A 15,247-nucleotide genomic window follows, 5' to 3' on the forward strand; every position below is an offset into this window, starting at 1 on the left:
ACCGTCCGAGGGGGTTTCTGTCCCGAAGCAAGCACCAGTTAGCCTGGAGCTAGCCTGGAGCTAGGCCCTTCTCCTGGCTAGCTGAAGAAATCCATCAGATAATTCCTGAGCTTCAATACCTCTTCTGCAAATTGGCATGGACCCTTTGCTGCCGACATGGAGCCCTGCCGATCCATTACGACTGGTCTGCCGACGTAACCGTCCGAGGGGGTTTCAACAGGCTCTCCCGTTGCAATGTCCCGCTGAGGCCCATCTGCTAGCCTGCTGCTAGCCCTCTGAATCGCCGTACCTCCAGCTCGCCTAGCTACTCACTGGACCCTATGATCACTCGGCTACACATGCCTCTCCCTAATGTCAATATGCCTAGTAAATGTTTGTCTTCTTCCACTGTAGATCCTCCAGCCCAGCTCAATATGCCTTAGCTAGTCCTTATGTTCCACCCCCCACACATGTGGTGACCGTACCTGGCTTAAATGGTGCCTCTAGAGATAAAACCTCTCTCATCATCACTCAATGCCTAGGCTTACCTCCATTGTACTCACATCCTAACATACCCTTGTTTGTACATTATGCCTTGAATCTATTCTTCCGCGCCCAGAAACCCGCTTTTTTTACTCTCTGTCCCGAACGCACTAGACGACCAGTTCTTTTAGCCTTTAACCGTACTCTTATCCTACTCCTCCTTTGTTCCTCTGGTGATATAGAGGTTAACCCAGGCCCTGCAGCCCCCAGCATCACTCCCATTCCCCAGGCGCTCTCTTTTGTTGACTTCTGTAACCGTAAAAGCATTGGTTTCATGCATGTTAACATTAGAAGCCTCCTCCCTAAGTTTGTTTTCTTCACTGATTTAGCACACTCCACTCTGAATCCTGGCATAGGAAATCTCCATCCCTAACTATAACTTTTTCCGACAAGGTAGAAATGCCAAAGGGGGCAGAGTTGCAATCTACTGCAGAGATAGCCTGCAGAGTTCAGTCATACTATCCAGGTCTGTGTCCAAACAATTCTAGCTTCTACTTTTAAAAATCCACCTCTCCAGAAACAAGTCTCTCAACGTTGCCGCTTGTTATAGACCCCTCTCGGCCCCCGGTTGTGCCCTGGACACCATATGTGAATTGATCGCCCCGACATCTATATTCAGAGCTCGTTCTGTTAGGTGACCTAAACTGGGATATGCTTAACACCCCGGCCGTCCTACAATCTAAGCTGGATGCCCTCAATCTCACACAAATCATCAAGGAACCTACCAGGTACAACCCTAAATCCGTAACCATGGGCACCCTCTTAGATATCATCCTGACCAACCCGCCCCCTAAATACATCTCTACTGTCTTCAACCAGGATCTCAGCGATCACAGCCTCATTGCCTGCATGCGAACTGGGTCCGCGGTCAAACGACCACCCTTCATCACTATCAAACACTCCCTAAAACACTTCAGCGAGCAGGCCTTTCCACTCGACCTGGCCCGAGTATCCTGGAAGGATATTGACCTCATCTCGTCAGTAGAGGATGCCTGGATGCTCTTCAAAAGGGCTTTCCTCTCCATCTTAAATAAGCATGCCCCATTCAAAAAATGTAGAAGAACAGATATAGCCCTTGGTTCCCCCCAGACTTGACTGCCCTTGACCAGCCCAAAAACAACCTGTGGCGAACTGCATTAGCATCGAATAGCCCCCACGATATGCAACTTGTCAGGAACCAATATACTCACTCAGTTAGGAAAGCTAAGGCTAGCTTTTTCAAACAGAAGTTTTCTTCCTGTAGCACTAATTCCAAAAAGTTTTGGGACACTGTAAAGTCCATGGAGAATAAGAGCATAGGAAACACTGTCACTACTGATATTTTTTTTTTTTTTTTTTTTACCGTTATTTTACCAGGTAAGTTGACTGAGAACACGTTCTCATATGCAGCAACGACCTGGGGAATAGTTACAGGGGAGAGGAGGGGGATGAATGAGCCAATTGTAGACTGGGGATTATTAGGTGACGATTTTATTAGGTGAAATATTAGGTGAAATCTACGATAATCGATAATTTCAATAAGCATTTTTCCACGGCTGGCCATGCTTTCCATCTGGCTACCCCTACCCCGGGCCAACATCTCAGCACCCCCTGCAGCAACTTACCCTAAACCCCCTCCCCCCCGTTTCTCCTTCACCCAAATCCAGACAGCTGATGTTCTGAAAGGACTGCAAAATATGGATCCCTACAAATCAGCTGGGCTAGACAATCTGGACCCTCTCTTTCTAAAATTTTCCACAGAAATTGTTGCAACCCCTATTACTAGCCTATTCAACTTCTCTTTTGTATCATCTGAGATCCCCAAAGATTGGAAAGGTGCCTCGGTCATCCCCCTCTTCAAAGGGGGAGACACTCTAGACCCAAACTGTTATAGACCTACATCCATCCTGCCCTGCCTTTCTAAAATCTTCTAAAGCCAAGTTAATAAACAGATCACCGACCATTTCGAATCCCACCGTACCTTCTCCACTATGCAATCTGGTTTCCGAGCTGGTCATGGGTGCACCTCAGCCACGCTCAAGGTCCTAAACGATATCATAACCGGCATCGATAAAAGACAGTACTGTGCAGCCGTCTTCATTGACCTGGCCAAGGCTTACGACTCTGTCAATCACCGCATTCTTATCGGCAGACTCAATAGCCTTGGCTTCTCAAATGGCTGTCTCGCCTGTTTCACCAACTACTTCTCAGATAGAGCTCAGTGTGTCAAATCGGAGGGCCTGTTGTCCGGACCTCTGGCAGTCTCTATGGGTGTGCCACAGGGTTCAATTCTCGGGCCGACTATTTTCTCTGTATATATCAATGGTGTTGCTCTTGCTGCTGGTGATTCTCTGATCCACCTCTATGCAGATGACACCATTCTGTACACATCTGACCCTTCTTTGGACACTGTGCTAACAAACCACCAAACGTGCTTCAACGCCATACAACGCTCCTTCCGTGGCCTCCAACTGCTAAATGCTAGTAAAACTAAGTGCATGCTCTTCAACCGATTGCTGCCCGCACCCTCCCGCCCGACTAGCATCACTACTCTGGATGGTTCTGACCTAGAATATGTGGACAACTACAAATACCTAGGTGTCTGGCTAGACTGTAAACTCTCCTTCCAGACTCACATTAAACATCTCCAATCCAAAATTAAATCTAGAATCGGCTTCCTATTTCGCAACAAAGCCTCCTTCACTCATGCCGCCAAACATACCCTCGTAAAACGGACTATCTTACCGATCCTTGACTTCGGCAATGTCATTTACAAAATAGCCCCCAACACTCTACTCAGCAAACTAGATGTAGTCTATCACAGTGCAATCCGTTTTATCACCAAAGCCCCATATACTACCCACCACTGCGACCTGTATGCTCTCGTTGGCTGGCCCTCACTACATATCCGTCGCCAAACCCACTGGCTCCAAGTCATCTATAAGTCTTTGCTAGGTAAAGCCACGCCTGATCTCAGCTCACTGGTCACCATAGCAACCCCCCCCCCCCCCCCCTAGCACACGCTCCAGCAGGTATATTGCACTGGTCATCTCCAAAGCCAACACTTCCTTTGGCCGCCTTTCCTTCCAGTTCTTTGCTGCCAATGACTGGAACGAATTGCAAAAATCTCTGAAGCTGGAGTCTTATATCTCCCTCTCTAACTTTAAGCATCAGCTGTCTGAGCAGCTTACCGATCACTGTACCTGTACACAGGCAATCTGTAAATAGCACACCCGACTACCTCATCTCCATATTATTACTTACCCTCTTGCTCTTTTGCACCCCATTATCTCTACTTGCACATCATCATCTGCACATCTATCACTCCAGTGTTAATGCTAAATTGTAATTATTTTCGCCTCTGGGGCGTATTTATTGCCTACCTCCCTACTCTTCTACATTTGCACACACTGTACATCGATTTTTACATTTTTCTTTTCTTTTGTGCTATTGACTGTACGTTTGTTTATGTGTAACTCTGTGTTGTTGTTTTGGTCGCACTGCTTTGCTTTATCTTGGCCAGGTCGCAGTTGTAAATGAGAACTTTTTCTCAACTGATCTACCTGGTTAAATAAAGGTGAAATATAAATAAAATAAATAAAAATTGTCTAAAGAAGGCCAGTTTTATTGCTTCTTTAATCAGAACAACAGTTTATCTGTGCTAACATAATTGCAAATGGGTTTTCTAATGATCAATTAGCCTTTTAAAATGATAAACCTGGATTAGCTAACACAACGTGCCATTGGAACACAGGAGTGATGGTTGCTGATAATGGTCCTCTGTACCCCTATGTAGATATTCCGTTTTAAAAAATCTGCCGTTTTCAGCTACAATAGTCATTTACAACATTAACAATGTCAACACTGTATTTCTGATCAATTTGAAGTTCTTTTATTAATGGACAAAAAAATAGCTTTTCTTTCAAAGACAAGGAAATATCTAAGTGACCCCAAACTTTTGAACGTTAGTGTAGGTAGGGGTAAAGTGACTATCCATAGACAATAAACAGCGAGTAGCAGCAGTGTAAAAACAATGTTGTTGAACGCTGAGCTGTAGTCAATGAACAGCATTCTCACATAGGTGTTCCTTTTGTGCAGGTGGGAAAGGGCAGTATGGATAGCGTGAATTACATGAATTTGTCCATGTAACGCTCGTCGTTAGGTGGAAGAGAGGAGGACCAAATTGCAGCGTGGTACGTTTCCATATTTATTGGAACACTTAACAAAACGAACAAAACAATAAACAGAAAAGGAAACTAACGACGCTACAGACCTGAACATGTGAACATAGAGACAACGAAGAACGCAATGAACAGGAACAATCACCCACCAACAAACAGTGAAAACAGTCAACCTTAATATGGTTCCCAATCAGAGACAATGACAAACACCTGCCCCTGATTGAGAACCATATTAGGCCAAACAATAAACCCAACATAGAAACACATAACATAGAATGCCCACCCAGCTCACGTCTTGACCAACTAAACAAGACTGAACAAAGGAAATGTGACAGTACCCCTGGCTGGCTGGCGGCTCTGGCAGCCCCTGTCTGGTGGGCAGCTCTGGCAGCTCCTGTCTAGCGGGCGGCTCTGGCGGCTCCTGACTGACGGACGGCTCTAGCGGCTCCTGACTGACGGACGGCTCTAGCGGCTCCTGACTGATGGACGACTCTGAAGGCTCAGGACAGACGGGCGGCTATGAAGGCTCAGGCGGCGCTGGGCAGACGGGCAGCGCAGGCGGCGCTGGGCAGACGGACAGCTCTGACGGCGCTGGGCAGACGGGCAGTGTAGGCAGCGCTGGAGAGATGGGCAGTGCAGGCGGCGCTGGGCAGACGGGCAGTGCAGGCGGTGCTGGGCAGACGGGCAGTGCAGGCGGCGCTGGGCAGACGGGTACTCCTGTAGGGAGGAGACGGAGAGACAGCCTGGTGCGTGGGGCTGCCACAGGACCCACCAGGCTGGGGAGACCTACAGGAGGCTTGGTGTTAGGAGGAGGCACCTGAAGAACCGGGCTGTGGGGGAGCACTGTAGCTCTGGTGCGCAGCCTTGGCACCACTCCCTCAGGCTGGACTACTACTCTAGCCCGGACCCTCCAGAGTGCAGGCACAGGTTGAACCGGGCTGTGGGTGAGCACTGGAGATCTAGTGCCTACTATGCGCACCTCTCCCTTAGGCTCCACTCCCACATTTGCCCGGTACGAGCGGAGCGCAGGCATAGGACGCACTGCACCCTCCCAGCGCCCGGGAGACCCAGCACGCAGAGCCGGCGCAGGATACCCTGGACCGAAAAGGCGTACTGGAGACCAGACACGCTGAGCAGGCACACTACGCCCTGGCTGGATGCCCATACTCACATGACACTTTCGGGGGGCTGCCCTATAGCGCACCGGGCTATGGGCACGCACTGGCGACACCGTGCGCTTAACCACATAACACGGTGCCTGACTAGTAACGCGCTGGTTATAATAAGCACAAGGAGTGAGCTCAGGTCTGCTACCTGGCTTAGCCACACTCCTCTTTATCCCCCCCCCCCCCCCCCCCCCCCCCCCCCCCCCCCCCCCCCCCCCCCACAAAAAAAAATTCTGGGGCTGCCTCTCGTACCTGTCACGCTGCCGTGCTGCCTCCTCACATCGCTGGCTCCTCTCTCCGGCTGCCTCTGCTCTCCTAGCTGCCTCCACCTGTTCCCATGGGAGGCGATCCTTTCCAGCCAGGATCTCCTCCCATGTGTAGCAACCCTTGCCGTCCAAAACGTCTTCCCATGTCCATTACTCCTTCTTGCGCTGCTCCTGCATGTTACCACGCTGCTTGGTCCGGTTTTGGTGGGTGATTCTGTAACGCTCCTCGTTAGGTGGAAGAGAGGAGGACCAAATTGCAGCGTGGTACGTTTCCATATTTATTGGAACACTTAACAAAACGAACAAAACAATGAACAGAAAATGAAACTAATGACGCTACAGACCTGAACATGTGAACATAGAGACAACGAAGAACGCAATGAACAGGAACAATCACCCACCAACAAACAGTGAAAACAGTCAACCTTAATATGGTTCCCAATCAGAGACAATGACAAACACCTGCCCCTGATTGAGAACCATATTAGGCCAAACAATAAACCCAACATAGAAACACATAACATAGAATGCCCACCCAGCTCACGTCCTGACCAACTAAACAAGACTGAACAAAGGAAATAAGGTCAGGAATGTGACAGTCCAAATAGTTATGACACATTCAAATGGCGGGACTAGATACATAAAGTGCTTTCATTTCTAAATGGCAAAACAGATATGTACTGTATGAAAATACTTTCAAATAAAAGGTGACCTTTTGTACTGTTGCATCATATGAAACATTTTCTCATATCCAAAATGCTGGAGTATAGAGACAAATTAAAATGTTTAGCTTCACTGTCCAAATAATTACATAGGGGAGTGTATCTCTGCTTCCCTGAACGACTGGCTTCTGATCTGATTATTTCATTTCATAAACTAAGCACAAAAAAGGAAGGCGGAAGGTCAGCCCCATTGAAGCGCAGTTCAGTTGAGCTAAATTTGTCCTAAAGCAGATTAGTGATCATGCTCAGTCCGCTCCATTACCATGTCTGGGAGGAAGATTAATGCCCAGGACCTACAGAGCACCACATGCTGCCGCTCAACCGCCTTTTAGATCATTACAGTTACAGTAATGTGGTGGGTTATAATGTGCATTGTGCACCCCCCCCCCACCCCCAACATGCTACCTCACAGAAAATGGCTCCGACAGATATGGCAGCTCTGCTTCTAGCTCCTAAGCAACTTTGCAGTATTTTGTTTTTTGTATGTTATTTCTTACATTATTAGCCCAGATTTGTTTGTGTTATTACATACAGCAGGAAATAATTTTGGATATCAGAGTGGCGGTAACTCACCAGGAATACGACTTTCCCGAGTTGGAGGATCCTTTGTTCGTACCCCCCTGAACAATTGAACTTATTCCAGAGGCTGCTCCAAAACATTGCTGGCAGAGAAGAGGTATTCGGAGTGGACTTCTAGTCTGACTCAGAAGACGTGAACACCATCTACCGCTTCCGAGTATATCACTCGCTAATGTTCAGTCTATGGATAATAAAGTAGATGAGCTCAGGGCGAGGATCTCCTTCCAGAAAGACATCAGGGATTGTATCATACTCTGTTTCACGGAAACATGGTTCTCTTCCGGGATATACTGTCCCCGTCCATACAGCCAGCTGGGTTATCAGTACATTGCGCAGACAGGAATAAAGAACACTCCAGGGAGATGAAAGGCGGGGTGTATGTTTCATGCTTAACTACCCAAGGTGTGATTATGATCACATACAGAACTCAAGTCCTTTTGTTCACCCAACCTATAATAGTCACAGACGTGAATATTCCCCCTCAAGTCGATACCACGCCGGCCCTCAAAGAACTACACTGGACTTTATGCAAACTGGAAACCACATATCATGAGGCTGTATTTATTGTAGCTGGGGATTTTATCAAAGCAAATTTGAAGAAAACACTACCAAAGTTCTACCAACACATTGACGGTAGTACTCGCTTTGGAAAAACATTAGACCACTGCTACTCAACTTTTCGAAATGCCTACAAGGCCCTAACCCGCCCTCCCTTTGGCAAATCTGATCACAACTCTATTTTGCTCCTCCCTTCCTATAGGCAGAAACTAAAACAGGAAGTACCGGTACTAAGGTCTATTCAACGCTGGTCCGAATCCATGCTTCAAGATTGTTTTGATCACGCAGACTGGAATATGTTCCGGGTAGCCTCTAACAATAACATCAACAAATACACGGATATGGTGACTGAGTTCATCAGGAAGTGTATAGGAGATGTTGTACACACTGTAACTATTAAAACCTATCCAAACCAGAATCCGTAGATAGATGGCAGCATTCGCGCAAAACTGAATGCGCGAACCACCAATAAAGGTTAAATTAAATATTTTAAATGTTTTTTTAACCATTGTGACTTGGAATATGGCCGAATACAAACAGTGTAGTTATTCCCTGCGTAAGGCACTCAAACAGGCAAAACGTCAGTACAGAGACAAAGTGGAGTAGCAATTCAACAGCTCAGATACGAGACATATGTGTCAGGGTCTACAGACAAACGCAGACAACAAAGGGAAAACCAACCACGCCGCGGACACCGGTGTCCGGACAAGCTAAACACCTTCTTCTATCACTTCTACCTTACCCTAGACCCACTTCACTTTGCTTACCGCCCGGGTCTGAACCCCGCTTACCACTTTGCTTACCGCCCGGGTCCTGGACTTCCTGACGGGCCACACCCAGGTGGTGAAGGTAGGAAACAACACCTCCACTTCGCTGATCCTCAACACAGGGGCCCCACAAGGGTATGTGCTCAGCCTGTATTCCCTGTTCACCCACGACTGCGTGGCCATGCACACCTCCAACTCAATCATCAAGTTTGCAGACGACACTACAGTGGTAGGCTTGATTACCAACAGCAATGAGACGGCCTTCAGGGAGGAGGTGAGAGGCCTAGAAGTGTGGTGCCAGGAAAATACCCTCTCACTCAACGTCAACAAAACAAAGGTGCTGAACGTGGACTTCAGGAAACAGCAGAGGGAGCACGCCCCTATCCACATCGACGGGAAAAGGTGAAGGAGAAGGTGGAAAGCTTCAAGTTCCTCGGCGTACACATCACTGACGATCTGAAAGGGTCCTCCCCACAGACAGACAGACGCAACAGCTTCTCTACATTTCTTCAACCTCAGGAGTCTGAAGAAATGTGTCTTGGCCCCTAAAACCCTCACAAACTTTTACAGATGCACAATTGAGAGCATCCTGTTGGGCTGTATTACTGCCTGGTATGGTAACTGTTCCAAGGCAGAGCTCTCCAGAGGGTGGTGTGTTCTGTCCAACGCATCACCGGGGGCAAACTACCTGCCCTCCAGGACACCTACAGCACCCGATGTCACAGGAAGGTCAAAAAGATCAAGGACATCAACCACCCGAGCCATGGCCTGTTCACCCAGCTATCATCCAGAAGGTGAAGTCAATACAGGTGCATCAAACCTGGGACCGAGAGACTGAAAAACAGCTTCTATCTCAAGCCCATCAGATTGTTAAATAGCCATCACTAGCCGGCTAACACCCGGTTATTTAACCTTGCACCTTAGAGGCTGCTGCTCTATATGCATAGACTTGGAATCACTGGTCACTTTAATAATGGAACGCTAGTCACTTTAATAATGTTGACATACTGCTTTACTCATCTCATATGTATATTCTGTATTCTATTCTACTGTATTTTAGTCATTGCCACTCCGACATTGCTCGTCCTAATATTTATATATTTTTTAATTCAATTTTTTTTACTTTTCGATTTGTGTGTATTGCTGTGAATTGTTAGATAATACTGCACTGTTGGATCTAGGAATGCAAGCATTTCACTACACCCGCAATAACATGCTAAATATGTGTATGGGGCCAATAAAATGGTATTTTATTTGAGCAGGAAGGAAGGGTGAGGATCAGCCAGTCCCATTGCAGAAGGACATTACCAGCCTTTCCTCCCTCCCCCCTCCTTACCTCCTCCCTATCTACTCACTTTGAATAAGTCAGGAAGTGTATTGAGTGTCGTTGCAGTAATAGGCCACTAGAAGGGGTTGTGTGTCTATATAAATAAATAAACATGCCCGTCTGGTTTTGATTCCTTGAGCAGCAACATTGCCCTCAATATGTCTGCATTGAATGGAGCAGATGGATGATGATGTTCTTTAAAGTTCTTTTACTAATATACAGATAGTCTCAACAGAATTTTTTATAAAAAATGTTTTCTGTTAGATCTATAATTTACCATGACTATTGATAAGCAATTACCATTGAAAATGTACTACTGTAAATGTGCATGTTTTACTCACATAACTTGGAATAACTTGTTAAATGACAATTTTCTTTCTGTTCTACCCCAAACTGTATTATTGCCTCTCCCCCTTATCTCCCATAATATTGCTCTGCTTAAATTGTGCATTTTTTATTTGTTATGAGAAATGTTTTGTTTTTCTCTCTTAAAGCGAATTACATCGGCTGCTATATAGACAACACGGCGAAAAGAGCACTCAGGGGAGTGTCCTTTTTTGACTACAAGAAAATGACGGTCTTCCGTTGCCAGGACAACTGTGCTGAAAGGTAGGCCTGGGAATATAAAAAGTCACAAACACAGGATGGGAGTGAGGAATAAAGGTTGTATACCAGAGTGTAGATGAACATGGGCCTTGTGCCAGCTGTCATACATAGTCTCACACCATCTCCCTCTCTCTCTCCTTTACATTAGCTCCATAGCGCTCGATAACTGTACTGTTCATACCTTTTCCACATTATTTCTCTTTCTTTTTTTCTCTCTCTTTCTCACTCTCTTTTGCTCTCTTTCTCTCTCTCTCACTGTATCTCTTTCTCTCTTTCTCTATTTCTGTCTCTCTCTTTGCCTGCCTCTTTCCTTCTCATACCATATTTTCTTCACATCATCTGTTTTTCCAGTTTCCCCTTGCCCCCTCCTCTCCCTCTCGCACCCTATGGATATCTCAGCCCAATGGCTCAGCCCAACACTCACCACTGACTCACAGGAGAGGAGAGAAAGAGAGGAGGCGATATACTGTATATACTGCTCAAAAAAATAAAGGGAACACTTAAACAACACAATGTAACTCCAAGTCAATCACACTTCTGTGAAATCAAACTGTCCACTTAGGAAGCAACACTGATTGACAATAAATTTCACATGCTGTTGTGCAAATGGAATAGACAACAGGTGGAAATTATAGGCAATTAGCAAGATACCCCCAATAAAGGAGTGGTTCTGCAGGTGGTGACCACAGACCACTTCTCAGTTCCTATGCTTCCTGGCTGATGTTTTGGTCACTTTGAATGCTGGCGGTGCTTTCACTCTAGTGGTAGCATGAGGCGGAGTCTACAACCCACACAAGTGGCTCAGGTAGTGCAGCTCATCCAGGATGGCACATCAATGCGAGCTGTGGCAAGAAGGTTTGCTGTGTCTGTCAGCGTAGTGTCCAGAGCATGGAGGCGCTACCAGGAGACAGGCCAGTACATCAGGAGACGTGGAGGAGGCCGTAGGAGGGCAACAACCCAGCAGCAGGACCGCTACCTCCGCCTTTGTGCAAGGAGGAGCACTGCCAGAGCCCTGCAAAATGACCTCCAGCAGGCCATAAATGTGCATGTGTCTGCTCAAACGGTCAGAAACAGACTCCATGAGGGTGGTATGAGGGCCCGATGTCCACAGGTGGGGGTTGTGCTTACAGCCCAACACCGTGCAGGACGTTTGGCATTTGCCAGAGAACACCAAGATTGGCAAATTCGCCACTGGCGCCCTGTGCTCTTCACAGATGAAAGCAGGTTCACACTGAGCACATGTGACAGACGTGACAGAGTCTGGAGACGCCGTGGAGAACGTTCTGCTGCCTGCAACATCCTCCAGCATGACCGTTTTGGCGGTGGGTCAGTCATGGTGTGGGGTGGCATTTCTTTGGGGGGGGCGCACAGCCCTCCATGTGCTCGCCTGAGGTAGCCTGACTGCCATTAGGTACCGAGATGAGATCCTCAGACCCCTTGTGAGACCATATGCTGGTGCGGTTGGCCCTGGGTTCCTCCTAATGCAAGACAATGCTAGACCTCATGTGGCTGGAGTGTGTCAGCAGTTCCTGCAAGAGGAAGGCATTGATGCTATGGACTGGCCCGCCCATTCCCCAGACCTGAATCCAATTGAGCACATCTGGGACATCATGTCTCGCTCCATCCACCAACGCCACGTTGCACCGCAGACTGTCCAGGAGTTAGCGGATGCTTTAGTCCAGGTAGGAGATCCCTCAGGAAACCATCCGCCACCTCATCAGGAGCATGCCCAGGCGTTGTAGGGAGGTCATACAGGCACGTGGAGGCCACACACACTACTGAGACTCATTTTGACTTGTTTTAAGGACATTACATCAAAGTTGGATCAGCCTGTAGTGTGGTTTTCCGCTTTAATTTTGAGTGTGACTCCAAATCCAGACCTCCATGGGTTGATAAATTTGATTTCCATTGATCATTTTTGTGTCATTTTGTTCAGCACATTCAACTATGTAAAGAAAAAAGTATTTAATAAGAATATTTCATTCATTCAGATCTAGGATGTGTTATTTTAGTGTTCCCTTTATTTTTTTGAGCAGTGTATATAAACAGTATATAAAGAGAGGAGAAGATATATATATATGCGAGAGAGAGAGAGAGAGAGAGTGAGGAGAAGTGCAGTAGAGAGCACATTTTCATCTTTCTCCTCTGCTCCTCTCTCTCTCTGTCCACACCCCTCCCAGAGCAGGCTGCTAATATACAGTGCCTTCAGAAGTATTCACACCCTTTGACTTTTTCCACATTTTGTTGTGTTACAGCCTGAATTATTTATGGATTAAATTAAGATTTTGTGTCACTGGCCTACACACAATACCTCATAATGTTGAAGTGGAATTATCTTTTTAGAAATGTTTAATTACAAATGGAATGCTGAAATGTCTTTAGTCAATAAATATTTAACCCCTTTGCTATGGCAAGCCTAAATAAGTTCAGCAGTAAGAATTTGCTTAGCAATTTTTTTTACATTTTTGTCATTTAGTAGATGCTCTTATCCAGAGCGGGTAGATTTGCTTTTAGCCAAATCCTTTTAGAGCAAGCCAAATCATTTAATGTTTTAAAAGTTATCCTAGATCAGGATTCATTGTTTGAATGTAAGATGACAATCATTTGATATATTATAATTCAGAAATGTTCACAAGTTGTTCACTGTTTTCACAAGAGACAGACTGACACACATTTTCTGTTTTGACTGAGTTAAGTGCATGCATACAGTGCATACATACATTTTCGTACTGGTCCCCTTTGGGAATTGAACCCACAACCCTGGCGTTGCCTGCGCCATGCTCTACGAACTGATAATACGTTGGATTGACTCACTCTTTGTGCAATAATAGTATTTAGCATTATTTTTTTTATATCTACCTCATCTCTGTACCCCACACAGACAATTATCTGTAAGGTCCCTCAGTAAAGCAGTGAATTTCAACCACATATTCAACCAAAAAGATCAGGGACGTTTTCCAATGCCATGCAAAGAAGGGCACCTATTGGTAGATGGGTAAAAAAAACAGATATTGAATTTCCGTTTGAGCATGGTGAAGTTATGAATTACTCTTTGTATAGTGTCTCAATACACCCAGTCACAACAAAGATACAGGCGTCCTTCCTAACTCAGAGGAAGGAAGCCGCTCGGGGATTTCACCATGAGGCCAATGGTGACTTTAAAACAGTTACAGAGTTTAATGGCTGTGATAGGAGAAAACTGAGGATGGATCAACAACATTGTAGTTACTCAACAATACTAACCTAAATTATACAGTGAAAAGAAGGAAGCCTGTACAGAATAAAAATATTTGAAAATATGCATCCTGTTTGCAACAAGGCTCTAAAGTAAAACTGCAAAAAATCTGGCAAAGTAATTAACTTGATGTCCTGAATACAAAGCGTTATGTTTGGGGCAAATCCATCACAACACATCACTGAGTACCACTCTTCATATTTTCAAGCATGGTGTTGACTGTGTCATGTTCTGTATTTAATTTTCAATAAATTAGCTAACATTTCTAAAAACATGTTTTCTCTTTGTCTTTATGGGGTATTGTGTGTATATTTCATCCAATATATTTCATTCATTTTGAATTCAGGCTGTAACACAACAAAATGTGGAATAAGTCAAGGGGTATGAATACTTTCTGAAGGCACTGTACAGACGTCAATGAAGCAGAGAAGTGCACCATTGTGACTAACTAGCTAGGGCTTTCCTTGATTGTCAGTCTGTGTGATTTCTTCAGGGTAAAGGATGTGTTGTGCTGGCAATCTATTGGCACTATAAAGGCCTCTCAGGAGTCAAGTGTGCATCCCTCATGTGCCACTGCCAGGGTACTGTTCCCCAGGGAGTGTACAGGCCTTCTGTGTTTGATGGATAGAGCCTTCCAGTATACTGTACTGTACATGGACTCATAATCAGCGTCACCCTAAAAAAAGCTCTGGTGTCTTGGTGCAGTATTAATGCATGCACTCTCTCTCTGATACTGACCTTGTAGAGAGCTCTCTTCATCTTGGAGAGGGTGAGTGAGGTTACTGCCGGTTACCCAACTGACTGTCTATGAGCCATTCAACCCTATTAGTGGACTGACTCTGTGGAGAGAGCTGCTGAGAGAGAGGGTTGTGGGCGTCTTGCAGTTGCATGAATAATCGAGTGCTAAAATACAAAACCACTTCCATCTGGTCAGACATTGCAGAGACAAGATGTTGTCAGGTTGTCAGGCAGTCAGGGCCGGGTATAGACTTTTGGAAGCTTGAAGCAAGATTTGGCTGGGGGGCCCCCACCCCTCACTGCAAAATATTTTAGCGCCCCCCCCCCCTTTTGACAGTCGAGAGAAACATACATTTCCTGCAAATTCTAGAGAGATATTTTATGCAGTATTAAAGCTAGTTTCCTGCAATTCTACACATTTTGTAATAATTTATGCCATGTTAAGATGATATCGGAGTGAAAACGACTAACAAAATCAAGTGACTTGCATGCCCAGTCGGTATCTGACATGGCTAATTGCGTGACTGTCATTGACTGACATAACAAGAGAAAACAGCTGATGCACAACCAAATTTAGAAATTGCAACTGGTGTATTCTTAT

At 45.8% G+C, this 15,247-nt stretch overlaps 1 protein-coding gene across 3 annotated transcripts in view; it reads left to right on the forward strand.

The window, feature by feature from the left end:
• wscd2 (WSC domain containing 2) overlaps positions 1-15,247 on the forward strand; it is an 84,306-nt gene that overhangs the window by 41,928 nt on the left and 27,131 nt on the right. For all 3 annotated transcript variants that reach the window (XM_055887092.1, XM_055887094.1, XM_055887093.1), the window contains one exon: positions 10,562-10,676. In XM_055887092.1, coding sequence (XP_055743067.1) covers positions 10,562-10,676 — 115 coding nt within the window. The remainder of the gene's footprint in view (positions 1-10,561; positions 10,677-15,247) is intronic.

Source organism: Salvelinus fontinalis, chromosome 28, assembly GCF_029448725.1.
Source record: "Salvelinus fontinalis isolate EN_2023a chromosome 28, ASM2944872v1, whole genome shotgun sequence".
Classification (NCBI taxonomy): domain Eukaryota; kingdom Metazoa; phylum Chordata; class Actinopteri; order Salmoniformes; family Salmonidae; genus Salvelinus; species Salvelinus fontinalis.